The following is a 12,328-nucleotide window of genomic DNA, read 5'->3' as shown; positions in this document are numbered from 1 at the left end:
TTTTAAATGCTTTCATTCTTTTCCTGTGGTCAAAGAACTCCGTAATGCAACAACAGATGTATTGAACAATAATTTACAAAATGAGAGACAAGACTAATAAAATTTGCCCAATTTCAGGAAACCTGAGCGGCTCAGTCAGTTGAGCGTCCAACTCTTGATCTCTGCTCAGGTCTTGATCTCAGGATCGTGAGTTCGAGTCTGTACTGGGCTCCATGCTGGGCATGGTGCCTACTTAAAAAAAGAAAAATTGCCAAATTTGGACCTTAAGATGTGTTTTTGATTATAACACTTTTGAGTACAGAAATAACGCAAGCTATAATGTCTTCTTGATGTTCATGACGAGTTTGAATGTGGATACAAAGGTCACACAGGCATGCTTCATGCACCCGAGAAGTGGACGGACCTCTTCGTAAGCAGCCAAGGGCACTTAGGAGAACCTCATTAAGTCCTGCATTTTGTCCTGCCCTTGGTGCACTAGATTGAACTTTACTGCACACGCACACACACACTTCCACTTTATCAGTTTGAAAATTCTGAAGAATGCCTGCAAAACTTAAACTCTGCCACCACCCGCCCCCCCCAAGGCTGGAATGGAAGGGGTGGGACTCTTGTCCCATCCAGGTCAAAGAGCAGGCTTGCTGCCTCCTGCAGGGCCCATCGTGAGTGAGTCAGCACCCGGGCCCTGCAAGAATGCCTGCAAACCCCAGCCAGTCGCAGTACGGGGGAGGGGCCTGTGTGTCCTCCCTCTGGGGAGGCAGCTCACTGCAGCCTCCTTCCTTTGCTCAGCTGCCTAGAATAGAATGCCTTGAGTAGGGCCTGGTGGGGTGGCTCCTCCATCACATCCTATCATCCTATCCCATCTCCTATCACATCTGGATAGACCGCAGAAGTTCTGCTGTGTCTCTTAGCTGTTCTTGCTGGCTGGCTGGGTCTTTGGAGGACAGTGGTTGATGCCGTTCACACAGGCCAACTTGGTGTCTGCCCACCTTGGACATCCTCAGTCTGGACAGTAGCTGCCTCCCCCTTCTCCTGGGAGCCTGCTCCTCGGCCGCCCCCCTCTCTGGGCTGAGGGTCCCTGCTAACACAATGGTATGTGCTTCACTGCGCCTGACCTCGGGGGAAAGCGTTACCTGACAGCTCAGGCCCGCCTTTGGGGGAACTGACCTTGGGCTCGCGGGCCCGCCGAAGCTGTGTTTGGACAATGCATCTTAGTCATTCGAGGGGAGTCTCGACAAGAGCCAAGCAAGCGACCGAAATGGGGTGTGTGCTTCCTGCGGTCTTGCCCTCTCTCTTTGTCCCTCTGCTCTGGTATTTGTATCATAATAACATAGATGATCAGCACTTGTGGGAACGCTCTCTTTACTGGTTTTCTTTCATGCTCCCACAAGAGTGACGCAATCCTATCTTTCGAAATAGACTTAAGGGTAGAGAAAAGGAGAACACGTTGAAGTCAATTCATCTTTAAAGAAAACTAGTGTTTTCAGCCATCTGACTTCTCAGTGTCGAATTCTCCCCTGAGATTGGACTGTGTTTTGAATGTGATGCGGGACCCGGCTGACACTTTGACTTGGCCTATTTGTGTGTTTCTGCTGTTGTTTTTGTTGTTGAACGGAGGTAAACATTCCGAAGTTTCCATGTTCTTGAACCTTGTCTAAAAAAAAAAATCCCTGAAAAGAAACCTAAAATGACTGATGATTGTATGCAATTTCTGTTTATTTCTGTCTCAGTAGGTGGGTATCTTTTTTTTTCTTCACCTGAGAGCTGAACCCTTTGGCTTGAAAAGAACAGGTCGTAGGAAAGAAGACTTACAAACAGCTAATGGTCTCATGACTCACCTCACCTCCCCTCACCTTTGCCATTGTTGACAAGTGTAGTGTTTTTTCTGTCTGGACCTGCCTGTAATTTGCCCTAATCTTTCCACTGTCTTCCAGGACTACCAGCCAGACTCCCAGAAATCATGTTGGTAGGATCCCAGTCCTTCTCTCCTGGGGGGCCCAATGGGATCATCAGAAGCCAGTCCTTCGCGGGGTTCAGCGGCCTTCAGGAGAGACGGTCCAGGCAAGTCGGGTGTGGTTCTGTCCCGGGACGCAGCTCGAGAAGGCTGTGAGCTCATGCCCTCAAGAGGCTCTGCGAGCGTTCAGCCTTGTTGAAACACACACACGCATGCACATGCACGCACACTCGCGTGCATGGTATTTTAATCTCTTCCATGGAAAAGACGTAATGTACCAAAAATTAAGTGCCGTAGTTTCTTTCTGTCATCTAGAATTCCTCCTGCCAAGCAGATGGCTGGAGATTTGGGATAAGCTAGCAGTCTGTGTGCCTGGCTCTCCCCGCCCCCTCCCCTTTGGGCCGCACGTCTCCCACCACAGCCAGACTGGGGAGACTGTGTTTGCTCTAAGTTATGCAGTGGGTAAAGACCGCCTCTGCTGAGCGACTCTGGGCAGCAGATGTCCTTCAGACACAGGCTTGGGAAAGTTAGTCTTCCGGTTTCTCCTGAATCTCCCTTCCTCTAAAATAGGACTTCGGGGAACTCAAGAAGGAACACACGGGTCATGAAATAGGTAACATGGAAAAAGTTTGTCTTCAGTTTTTCCGACACGACAGAGGTCTTGGGCCCTCAGGGGCCTACGTGCTCGACCTGTCCTGTCCCCTTTGGTACGGATGGTTATGCTGAGGAAAAGAGTAACTAGCCTGGGAGGCGCAGGGTGGGCACCTGCCAGACTCGGAGGTCACAGCTTTCCCTTTGACAGCTGGGTCGGTGAGGTTCTGGCCTCTCGGTCTCCTAATCAGATCCGGGGTTGGGGTCTAAGTTCTCTCAGGTGTCCATCTCCGCTTGCAGGCTGCGTCCCTGCCACTAACAGAGACGCTGAGTTCTGCGTTCTACCTAAAGATAATGTACTCCAGAAAAAGAAAGCTCACACAAAGCCATGGGTTCGGCTACGTGTGCCTCTCTCTAACGCCGTCTGGAGTAGCCCTTTATCCAGAAACTGTTCATTCACATCCTAGTCGAGTTTAGCAGACGCTTGTGCTCAACATTGCATAGCACGCGTATTTTTTTCGTTGGATTAGACTGTTCTGCTTCCTCGTTTCCTTGGAAGCACTTGTCCTCGGCTTTCTGTAAGGGTTCAGTGGCATGGTGTGTCTTCACTCAGAGCCCCTGACCTGACCCTGGGGAGCCACTGCCTTGCGGAGCTTCCAGATTTCAGCAGTTCATAAATCTAATAGCAAATCCACCAATAAACCACACGTAGGATGGCTCAGGTTATTCAGCTCTCGGGGACCCGTACCTTCCCCACAAGACACAGATATGAACACAAAATGATTCAGAGGGCATTTCTTTGCTCAGACCCTTTTGGATGCCGAGACTCACAATTTCTTTTTCCTTTGCACAGATGTAACTCCTTCATCGAAAATCCCTCCGCTCTCAAGAAGCCTCAGGCCAAACTGAAGAAAATGCACAATTTAGGACACAAAAACAACAACCCTCCCAAAGAACCTCAGCCTCAGAGGGTGGAAGAGGTCGTCAGAGCCTTGAAAAACGGACTCGAGTAAGAACATCGACGCTAAGAGCGCCCTAGAACGTTTTTCCTTTCTAAAATCCTCACGGGGAGGAGGGGTGCATGGAAAAGTTTTAAGAGATCATTTTAAAATGTCTATTTCTGTACTAGACATTTTATTCTTGCACCGTAATTGAGGAAGCCTTCAATGAGTCTCAAACATGTGAAATATGTCAAGTTTCCGCATCACATCCATAGCATCCAGGGAGATCCGAACTAGTGATGTGTTTAACTCAGCGCAGTGTTGGATTTCACATAAACGACAATGGACAGACAGCTCCATTTTAGTGATCGCTGAGGAAGGATTCTGAAACCTTCCCAAGTTATTATGTTATATATTATAGTCTATTATTACACGGATTGTTGGCCCAGAATAAAATCTCCCTGGTGTGTGGGGAGACCTCTAGAGTTGGTGTCATATTTCACTAGATAGAATTCTGTGAGCCTGGACCCAGGAGACCCAAAACATCATTTGCGCCATTCCCTCCCCTCTGCTTTTTCTTTTTTGGACTTGCAGCCTCACAGGGGCTCTCCTTTTTGACCATCTGGATGGTATCAGAAGCAACTCCCGGAGCTTTCAGAAAGTTGAGAGATTAGGAGATATGCAGCCTCTTCCCCACCGACTCTCCCCTCCCCAGAGCAGGGCTCAGGTTCCTTGTCCCCTTCGGAAGGACAAGGGCAGCACGGTACAGAGGTCACGAGTAGGTTTCCTGTTCTTTTTGCAGTGAATATCTGGAGGTTCACCAGACAGAGTTGGACAAGCTGACAGCTCAGTTAAAAGATATGAGAAGAAACTCTCGCCTGGTAGGTACCATCCGATCATTAGGATGTTAACCCAGTATTCCTTTTTTTGGGCTGAGTATCTTTTTTTTTTCCTACTGGATGGGGATAGGGGTCTGGGGAAGGGTACAGGGATGAGGAAGAACCTTTAAGAAAAGTAGATCCAAGGGGGAGAGTACTATCTGCTTCCTCATGCATATATGAGAAGGTTAAAGTTATTCTTTTTTTTTTTTAAGATTTTATTTATTTATTTGAGAGAGAGAGAGAGCATGAGAGGGGGGAGGGTCAGAGGGAGAAGCAGACTCCCTGCCGAGCAGGGAGCCCGATGCGGGACTCGATCCCGGGACTCCAGGATCATGACCTGAGCCGAAGGCAGTCGCTTAACCAACTGAGCCACCCAGGCGCCCCAGTTAAAGTTATTCTTAATGCTTCTCAGTATTTTCCAAGCATGTTTATGTGGATACGCTTTATAATCAGGAAAAAATACTAAACAGAAGCAACTGCAACCCCCTCTACCCCTCCTCCAAATCATATAAGGAAATGAAAAGTTGGGGTTCTCCTAGCATTTTGTTAGTACAGAATTTGGAGCCCAGAACAACTGAAAAAACAGTACAGGTCAATGACGTCAGGGAGGGCAAGGGGATCCCAGGGGCACCTGTTATGAGAAGGTGGGAGCAGCCCCTGAGCCCGTTCCATTACATGTCCTTACGACCCGCAGCTCACAGGTGTCCTCTATTCTAATAAATTTGTGAGGACTTACCTGGTTGAAGAGGTGCTTCTCCCCTGTACACGATTTTAAATGATTTTGTTCCGTTCAAGATGATCTTACATCTTAATCTTCCAAGGTGTCCGAAAGCCCAGGAAAAGTCTCCACGCGCTAAGAGGTAGAGCTGTGTATCCATAGCCACTGTCTTCTCCTGTTTTCGGAGATCTGCTAAGATGTGTAGTCGTGTCCTTTCCGAAGGCTCAGAGGCTAAAAGCTTTACGGAAGTTAAAAGATTTTATCCCCCGATGATGTTACAGTAGGAACCGCCCCATCTCTGTGGGGAGCGACTCCTTATGGAATGGCCTTCCGCTTTGGAATGCCCTTGAGCATCCTCAGGGGCAACACATGTTTCTCCTTGGAGAACAATAGTGAATGGACGCAGGAGCTCTTGCTGGGACCTGGTGTTCCGTAGAGAAACCCTCCTGATGGGGAATATGGGAATGCTGTGCCGATTACACTGTGCTCTTACAAACACACAGGAAATGAACTTGCTTAAAAAACAATTTGTGAAAAGCCTATCACTGCCCTCCAGGACTCTCCTTAAACACCAGTTTTATATGTTTAAATGGGAGGGCAAGGGCTATCCCTGCTCCATTCTATGTTAACTTGCTTTCCGTATTTAAAAGTTAATATGAATTTATGTGCCCCTCAGGATGTAAGAGAGGAGAGCTGAAAGCAAGTGAGACCCTTGGGTGCGGAGAGATTGGGGTGGAATTCTGTAGACACAGAGGGAAAATAAATACGGGCCCCTAAAAGTACTCTCGCCGCTATTTCAAATAACCCAGCAGAACTTTGCAGGAGTGATCATTTCTTCCCCGGAAATGCAGAAATGCAAACTGAATCCCTCTATTGAAATCAGTAACAATTGTGAGGAAACTATGTTTTAATCCGGACACTCCTTTTTTATTTTAGGGTGTGCTGTATGACCTAGACAAGGTAAGTTATCATTCTGTGGGGGGAATATTGCAGAAAAAAAAAAACACTGCATGTTTGCAGAGAGGTCTGTGATTTCCTCTTTAGGCATAACCAGATCTCCAAGAACTGATGATTTTTCTAAGCCTAGTAAAAGTCATTCTTGTATCTAATGAGGGCGGGTGAATAAGTACCATGATCTGTAGCTCCAATAACATCTTGAAGGTCACTTCCATAAAAATGCCACTTGGTTGTAGGGTTTCTCTGTGCACTGATAAGTTCAAGAACTTTCCAGGTATTTGAAGGTCCTTACCTGTGTTCTCTCTAATTGACTGCCGTATTTCATCAAATTGAAGACGTCTTTGACTGAAAAACACACCATTATTTTATATCTCCCTAAGGGAAAAAAAGTGATTCCAGGTAAACCCTGGCACGGTTTTCTCTGTTCACTTAAAATGTGTATTTTATACTTTGTGACAAAACTCTTCTAGGCTTCTTTTAAATGTAGAGTTTGTTTTTCTTTATTCATATATGCTGCTGCTCTCTTCGCATGCCTTTCTGTATATACATAATTTTAATGCCGAATCATGGTGTGATGTTTTTTGAAGACATTGGAGAGGGTAATTAAGTTTAATGCATGTAATAACAATATTTATAACTCAAAGAGATGACACACGAACCACTGTGATTATCTTTGAGCATGAACGGACAGTAGTTTCAAAATGCACCCCGGTTTCAGAGACACTAAACTGTAGGGGGGTGAGTTCATCTTCGAGATGATAAAATATGTTACTGTGAAGGATTAGAAGTATGCCCCAACAGGATATTGCCCTGCTAGAAACCCAGTGAATTCCATTTGATTGGCCTCCCTCAATGTTCAACACAACGATTCCCATTACTAACTCAAGCTCATCTCTCAGAATATTTATTCGATGTTTTAGTAAATACTTTCCAAATTGGTTTTAGAGATTCTCTGAAATAGCCAAGATTGGAAGGAAGGGGAGGTATTTAGCATTTTCTGGTAATTTTGGGTCTGAGATCAGGAAGAAGATATTCTTGTTGGTCTAGATCAGTTAAACTGTAAATGGCTGTACTTTTTCAAACTTCTTCTTTTAATTCCAGCAAATTAAAACGATTGAAAGATACATGAGACGCCTGGAATTTCACATTAGTAAGGTAATGAAGTTCCCGTTGTCTTGGCTTCTGGGTTTCTGTCCTCAGTCACTAATCAATACGCCTTTGGCCTAAGCATGGCACGTAGTCCGCGGAGAATGTCTTACCTAATTGACTCCTAAACTGATTATCAATTAAGTCCTCCAATGGGCAGGAAAGATGGAGAAAAAGGAGAAAATAGCTCTGACTCTCCTTCCGTTCAACAAACATTGAAGTGTTTCCCACAGAGCCTCCTGCTGGGCTTTTAGTCCCTGTGCAGTCTTGGTAAAGATCGAACCAAACTCACCCTACACGAAACTTCACACTTGCGTAACTGGACCCTCTGGGGCCACACATATAGCTTGGTACCCCGTAAACTTCTTCACGAAGGCCTTGAAAGTACTTAAGGGCAGGTGCCATGTACGTCCCTAACTCTTTCTCAAGCTCCTGGCTCCTTCTGTCCTTCCTCACACGGCGTGGTTTCCAGGCACCTTTTCTTTCATCTTTGTCGCCCCCGTCGACGTGGGCCATTTTTTCAGGACCCCTGACACCCAGCCCTGAACCCTACAAACCATTCACTGACGATCCAACCAGGCTAGCATGGAGTGGGACTGTCACCCCATTGTTCTGAACACTACCAAGAGTTACTGGGGCAACCAGAAAATCGTTCCCGTTGGGAGCCGCTAAATCCCACCAATGGTCATTCCTATATGCATCCATGTGCATCAGCCTCTCTTCCAAGTAGAGAGACTGGAGCCTTCAGTCTCCAGTCTCGATCTCTCTGCTAGGAGTCAGAAGCCCTAGGCTCCAGTCACATACTCTCTGGGCTATATCACCCATGCGGACCTTGGTTTTCCACTCCGTGAAATGGGGCCGGGAGGTGCATGCATTCAATCTAAATGAGCCTAAGAATCCTTTTGTTTTAAAATTCTGTGACGATTTAGATGTATGTAAACATATGTATATGCAGCTGCCTTTGCATGTTTCCGCTTTGAAAAATATCTATTACCTGGGCGAATCTGAAATTGCTCCAATTTCTGTTAAACTCAAGTAAAACAATGACATCCATTCAGATGTATCTGTGTGGCAGGCAGGTGTTGGCAAATTACTCTGTTTAGTTAGAAGCACAGCAAGAAAACAAAATCCCTCTCAGGTAGGAGTGTATTTATCCACCTTGCAGCCATCGTGGTTAGCCATGACGACCCCGGGGGTCATGAAAGGTTGGGGGCGGTCTGTTTGCAGCATGTCTCACAAATGGTATTTAACTGAATGAGTCCAGCAGTTGGTTTGGTGAGGGTCCCTGCTGACGTGTGGATGAGACCAACGCTTGCCTACAGTCGGCCCGTTCCCACTCAAGTGGGTACAGAGTTACCCTTTATCCTACAGGTTAACTCCATTGGGCTAGGATAGGCTGGCATTGAAATGAAAACAAAGAATTAACTCTTCTGCAAATGCAGAGTAACAGACTGCATCTTTAGGGCTAAACTGATGTCCCCATGAGCAGTTTCCTATAGAGAGGATTAGCAGTTTCCTATAGAGAGGATTACAGTCTCAGACTTTAGCAAACCCAGTAGTGGGGAAAACAGAGGAAGGGGCAGCTTCCCAGGGGACCCCATGGGTGAAACAGTCTGGCCTGCCCTGGAAGAGGGATCAGCTCTTGTGTTTCTAGGGGTTTTGTGGGGACCAACCCCATGAGAACGATCTGCAATGTTTATGTAATATTCCAGATTCCAGCCCAGCCCTAACCTACTGAATCTGCATCTCAGAGAGGGGGGCCTGGGCATCAGCATTTTGACAAGCTCACTAGGTGAGTCTTAGCTTGGTTTTAGGGTATGGCAGCCACCCTCTCTGCCAGTCACGAACCCAAAGATTTCATCAGCAGCTTCACCACCCTTGACCTTACATCTCCCTCTTAATCGGAGACAAACCCATCGACTCCAAAGACGAAAGGCTGCTTCCAGAGTTTGGCAATTGCTCTCACCAAAGTGGAGTGAGTTGTTGAAGGAAAGAGCAACAGAGAATCCTTTAACCAGAGAATAATTTCCAGTCTCTTAATGTGCATCTTCTAAGTTGAGTGTGATTGGCGTCTAGACAGAGATCGCAATGGTGGAAAATTCCACCTACTCTAACAGGTCCTCCTGACGCTTTGTCGTCAGCACCCAAAAACTTGCTTTCAGAACAAAAGAGAAATCTTAAACTCTGAAACCCATTATATTCATCTCCACCTTCCTCTGGTTCTACAGCCTTTTGAGAGAATAAAGTTTGTACTGAAATGAAAAATTCAAGTTGGCCGAGGCAGATCCCTGCCTCGCAGAAGTCCCTGATTTCCTTTGCTTCTGCCAACACCTGGGGTTCATTTCCTTTTCATCTGCCTGCAAACTCCTGTGGTTAACTGGGGAGCGAGCTAATAATGGGGGAGAGCGCAAGACTGTGGACATACACGTGATCAGCAATAACCAGGTTTTCTCGACTTAAGCACTATTGATATTTGGAGCTAGTCTTTGTTGTAGGGCACTGTCCTCTGTCCCGCAGGATGTTTCGCAGCATCCCTGGCCTCTGTCCCTACCAGATGGTGGTAATACCTCCCCGCTGTGAGGCTGGAAATAAATGGCTCCAGCTTTGGCCAAATGTCCCTGGGGTGTCAAAATCGCCTTGGGTTGATTGAGAATCGCTGTCTTGGAGATAGTAAGTGATTCTCAGGCTTATAAGATGAGTATGATCAATAGTCATTTGCAAACAGCGTATGATTGTTTGGACGTATAAATGTAGATGTATAGCAGAAAAATGCTCACCTCCAGTGTTTCCATTTATTGTTTTAGTGGCAGTATTATTTACACAAACAAACACTGCATAGTTCTTAAGTGTTCAGTTTGATCAAGTTTTGACAGTTGTGTTTTATCCTCATTTTTTTTTTAAAGATTTTATTTATTTATTTGTGTGAGAGAGAATGAGAGAGAGCACATGAGAGGGGGGAGGGTCAGAGGGAGAAGCAGACTCCCCGCCAAGCAGGGAGCCCGATGTGGGACTCGATCCAGGGACTCCGGGATCATGACCTGAGCCAAAGGCAGTCGCTTAACCGACTGAGCCACCCAGGCGCCCTTATCCTCATTTTTTTAAAAGATTTTATTTATTTGAGAGAGAGACACAGAGAGCATGAGCAGCAGGGAAGGGCAGAGGGAGACTCCCCGCGGAGCAGGGAGCCCGATGCGGGGCTCGATGCCAGGACCCCGGGATCACAACCTGAGCCAAAGGCAGGCGCTTAACCCACTGAGCCACCCAAGCGCCCCTCTTCACCCTCATTTTAAGAATAATTTAATACCTTTATTTTCTATATTGTTGAGGCTCCTTATTGAAGATGATTTTTTATTTAAGATTTTATTTGAGACAGAGAGCAAGAGCGGGAGCGGGGGATGGGCAGAGGCAGAGGGAGAAGCAGACTCGCCTCTGAGCAGGGAACCCGATGCGGGGCTCAATCCCAAGACCCTGAGATCATGACCTGAGCCAAAGGCAGACACTTAACCAACTGAGCCACCCAGGTGCCCCTATTGAAAATGATTTTTGTAAAGTCTTGGCTCAAGTTCTTTTTTAAAAAAAATGCTAAATGTAGATGTGTGAATATCACCTTGTGACAATACCCTTAAAGTGGTAAGAGCCTCGTGGAAATCCTTCCTATGTTTGTTCCTTATGTAGAAGACTGCGGTCTCCTTCATCCAGTACTTGGCTCACACAGCCCACCATTGTTAAGCCCATTTTCATTTCGTGTAATTTGCAAAGAAGGCTCAGATTAAAATCTGCTTTGAAAGAGAAAATGGATCCCAGTGGCTAAAACAAAGATGATGGGTCTCTGGCTAAAAGGATGATGCTTCAGGGTGGGGGGAGGGCCTGGGTGGCTCAGTTGGTCAAGCGTCTGCCTTCTACTCTGGTCGTGCTCTCAGGGTCCCAGGATGAGCCCCACTTGGGGCTCCCTGCTCAGAGGGATGTCTGCTTCTCTCTCTCCCTCTGTCCCTCCCCCTGCTCATGCTCTCGTTCTCTCTCAAATAAAATCTTTATAAATAAATAAATAAATAAAAGGATGACACTTCTACTAGAGTCTCCTTGTTGAGGTCAGAAACATAAATATCTTTTGGACTGAACAATGGCCTGTGTAACTTCTTTCAAGTGGGATTAAATAGTTACATCCCTCGTGTTCCCTCCTGTGATTCTGACAGGTAGATGAACTCTACGAAGGGTATTGTATCCAAAGACGCCTCCAAGATGGTGCCAGCAAAATGAAGCAAGCCTTCGCGGCCTCGCCTAGCAGCCGAGCTGCCCGTGAGAGCCTGTCGGAGATCAGTCGCAGCTACAGGGAGTACACGGAGGTATGTGCCGGTTGGCTACCTCATCCTACCCTTAAGGGAGCTGTCTTACCATTTGCCTCTCTTGCACTCTTTGGGGGCTGTCTGTGGAATTGTTTAAGATGAGTCTCGGGCACTTCTGTCGGTCGTATTTTGGTTCAGTCAGTCTTCACTGGACTCCACAGCCTCCGTTGGCCTTTCTTGGTCCCCGAGCGTCACCTGGCAGTCACTCATCTCCTAGTGCCTTGGACCGTGCTTGCTCATGAAACTGAAAAGCCGCAAGATGTCAGATGCTACGAAGCCGTTCACTGACCAAGTCTTGAACTCTTCTGTGCTCCCTGCTGCCTTGCGGTCTCTGCATAGGGAGGCTACGAATGCTTGTTGAGAAGTTCAGCGAATGCATGGCTCAGCCACAGGGCCCTGGTTTTTGACGCTCTAAGTGCACTCCAAAGTTTTCTAGTGTCCAGGCTAATCTGGCTTTATTCCAAGAAGTAGAACCACCCTAGCAGTTAAGATAGCTGCCCTGAAAGCTGGGTATCACCAACACTCCAGCCTGTGATGATTTTATGCTAAGGAAGTCCCCTTCTCTCTTCAAGGAGACAAGATAAAGAGCCACAAGCAGAAGTGGGCCTCCCCTGGCTTCTGTCTCTGAGGCCCCTGCATCCGACACAGGGAGGCCTTCCCTCCTCCTGGGGTCACCTGATACCAAGTGTCTTTGATGGAAGACTGAACAATTCAAGCAGCACATCTCACTAACCCGAGTGTCTGCTCGCAGATCGAATTTCATAAATGAAGTCATCAGCCTCCTGAGGGTTCATGGGGTC

At 46.9% G+C, this 12,328-nt stretch overlaps 1 protein-coding gene across 1 annotated transcript; it reads left to right on the top strand.

Moving 5' to 3' along the window:
* Positions 1-1,881: 1,881 nt before the first annotated feature.
* Positions 1,882-11,749, top strand: LOC145718747 (rho family-interacting cell polarization regulator 2-like). Its single transcript, XM_081810261.1, has 6 exons — positions 1,882-2,058; positions 3,396-3,551; positions 4,286-4,364; positions 6,019-6,042; positions 7,141-7,194; positions 11,379-11,749. The coding sequence occupies exons 1-6, from the start codon at positions 1,958-1,960 to the stop codon at positions 11,628-11,630; spliced, it is 666 nt and encodes a 221-aa protein (XP_081666387.1). The 5' UTR covers positions 1,882-1,957; the 3' UTR covers positions 11,631-11,749.
* The last annotated feature ends 579 nt before the right edge of the window (positions 11,750-12,328 follow it).

The sequence above is a fragment of the Leptonychotes weddellii genome, unplaced genomic scaffold, assembly GCF_054177405.1.
Source record: "Leptonychotes weddellii isolate Sample4059 unplaced genomic scaffold, ASM5417740v2 HiC_scaffold_2112, whole genome shotgun sequence".
Classification (NCBI taxonomy): Eukaryota; Metazoa; Chordata; class Mammalia; order Carnivora; family Phocidae; genus Leptonychotes; species Leptonychotes weddellii.
Note: the sequence above shows the minus strand (reverse complement) of the source record. Positions and strands in the feature narration are given on the sequence as shown.

Coding starts and splice junctions, on each gene's coding strand:
- LOC145718747 (XM_081810261.1), top strand. CDS start 1,958: ATGTTGGTAGGATCCCAGTCCTTCTCTCCTGGGGGGCCCAATGGGATC. Junction 2,059..3,395: donor CTTCAGGAGAGACGGTCCAG/GCAAGTCGGGTG, acceptor TCCTTTGCACAG/ATGTAACTCCTTCATCGAAA. Junction 3,552..4,285: donor GCCTTGAAAAACGGACTCGA/GTAAGAACATCG, acceptor TTCTTTTTGCAG/TGAATATCTGGAGGTTCACC.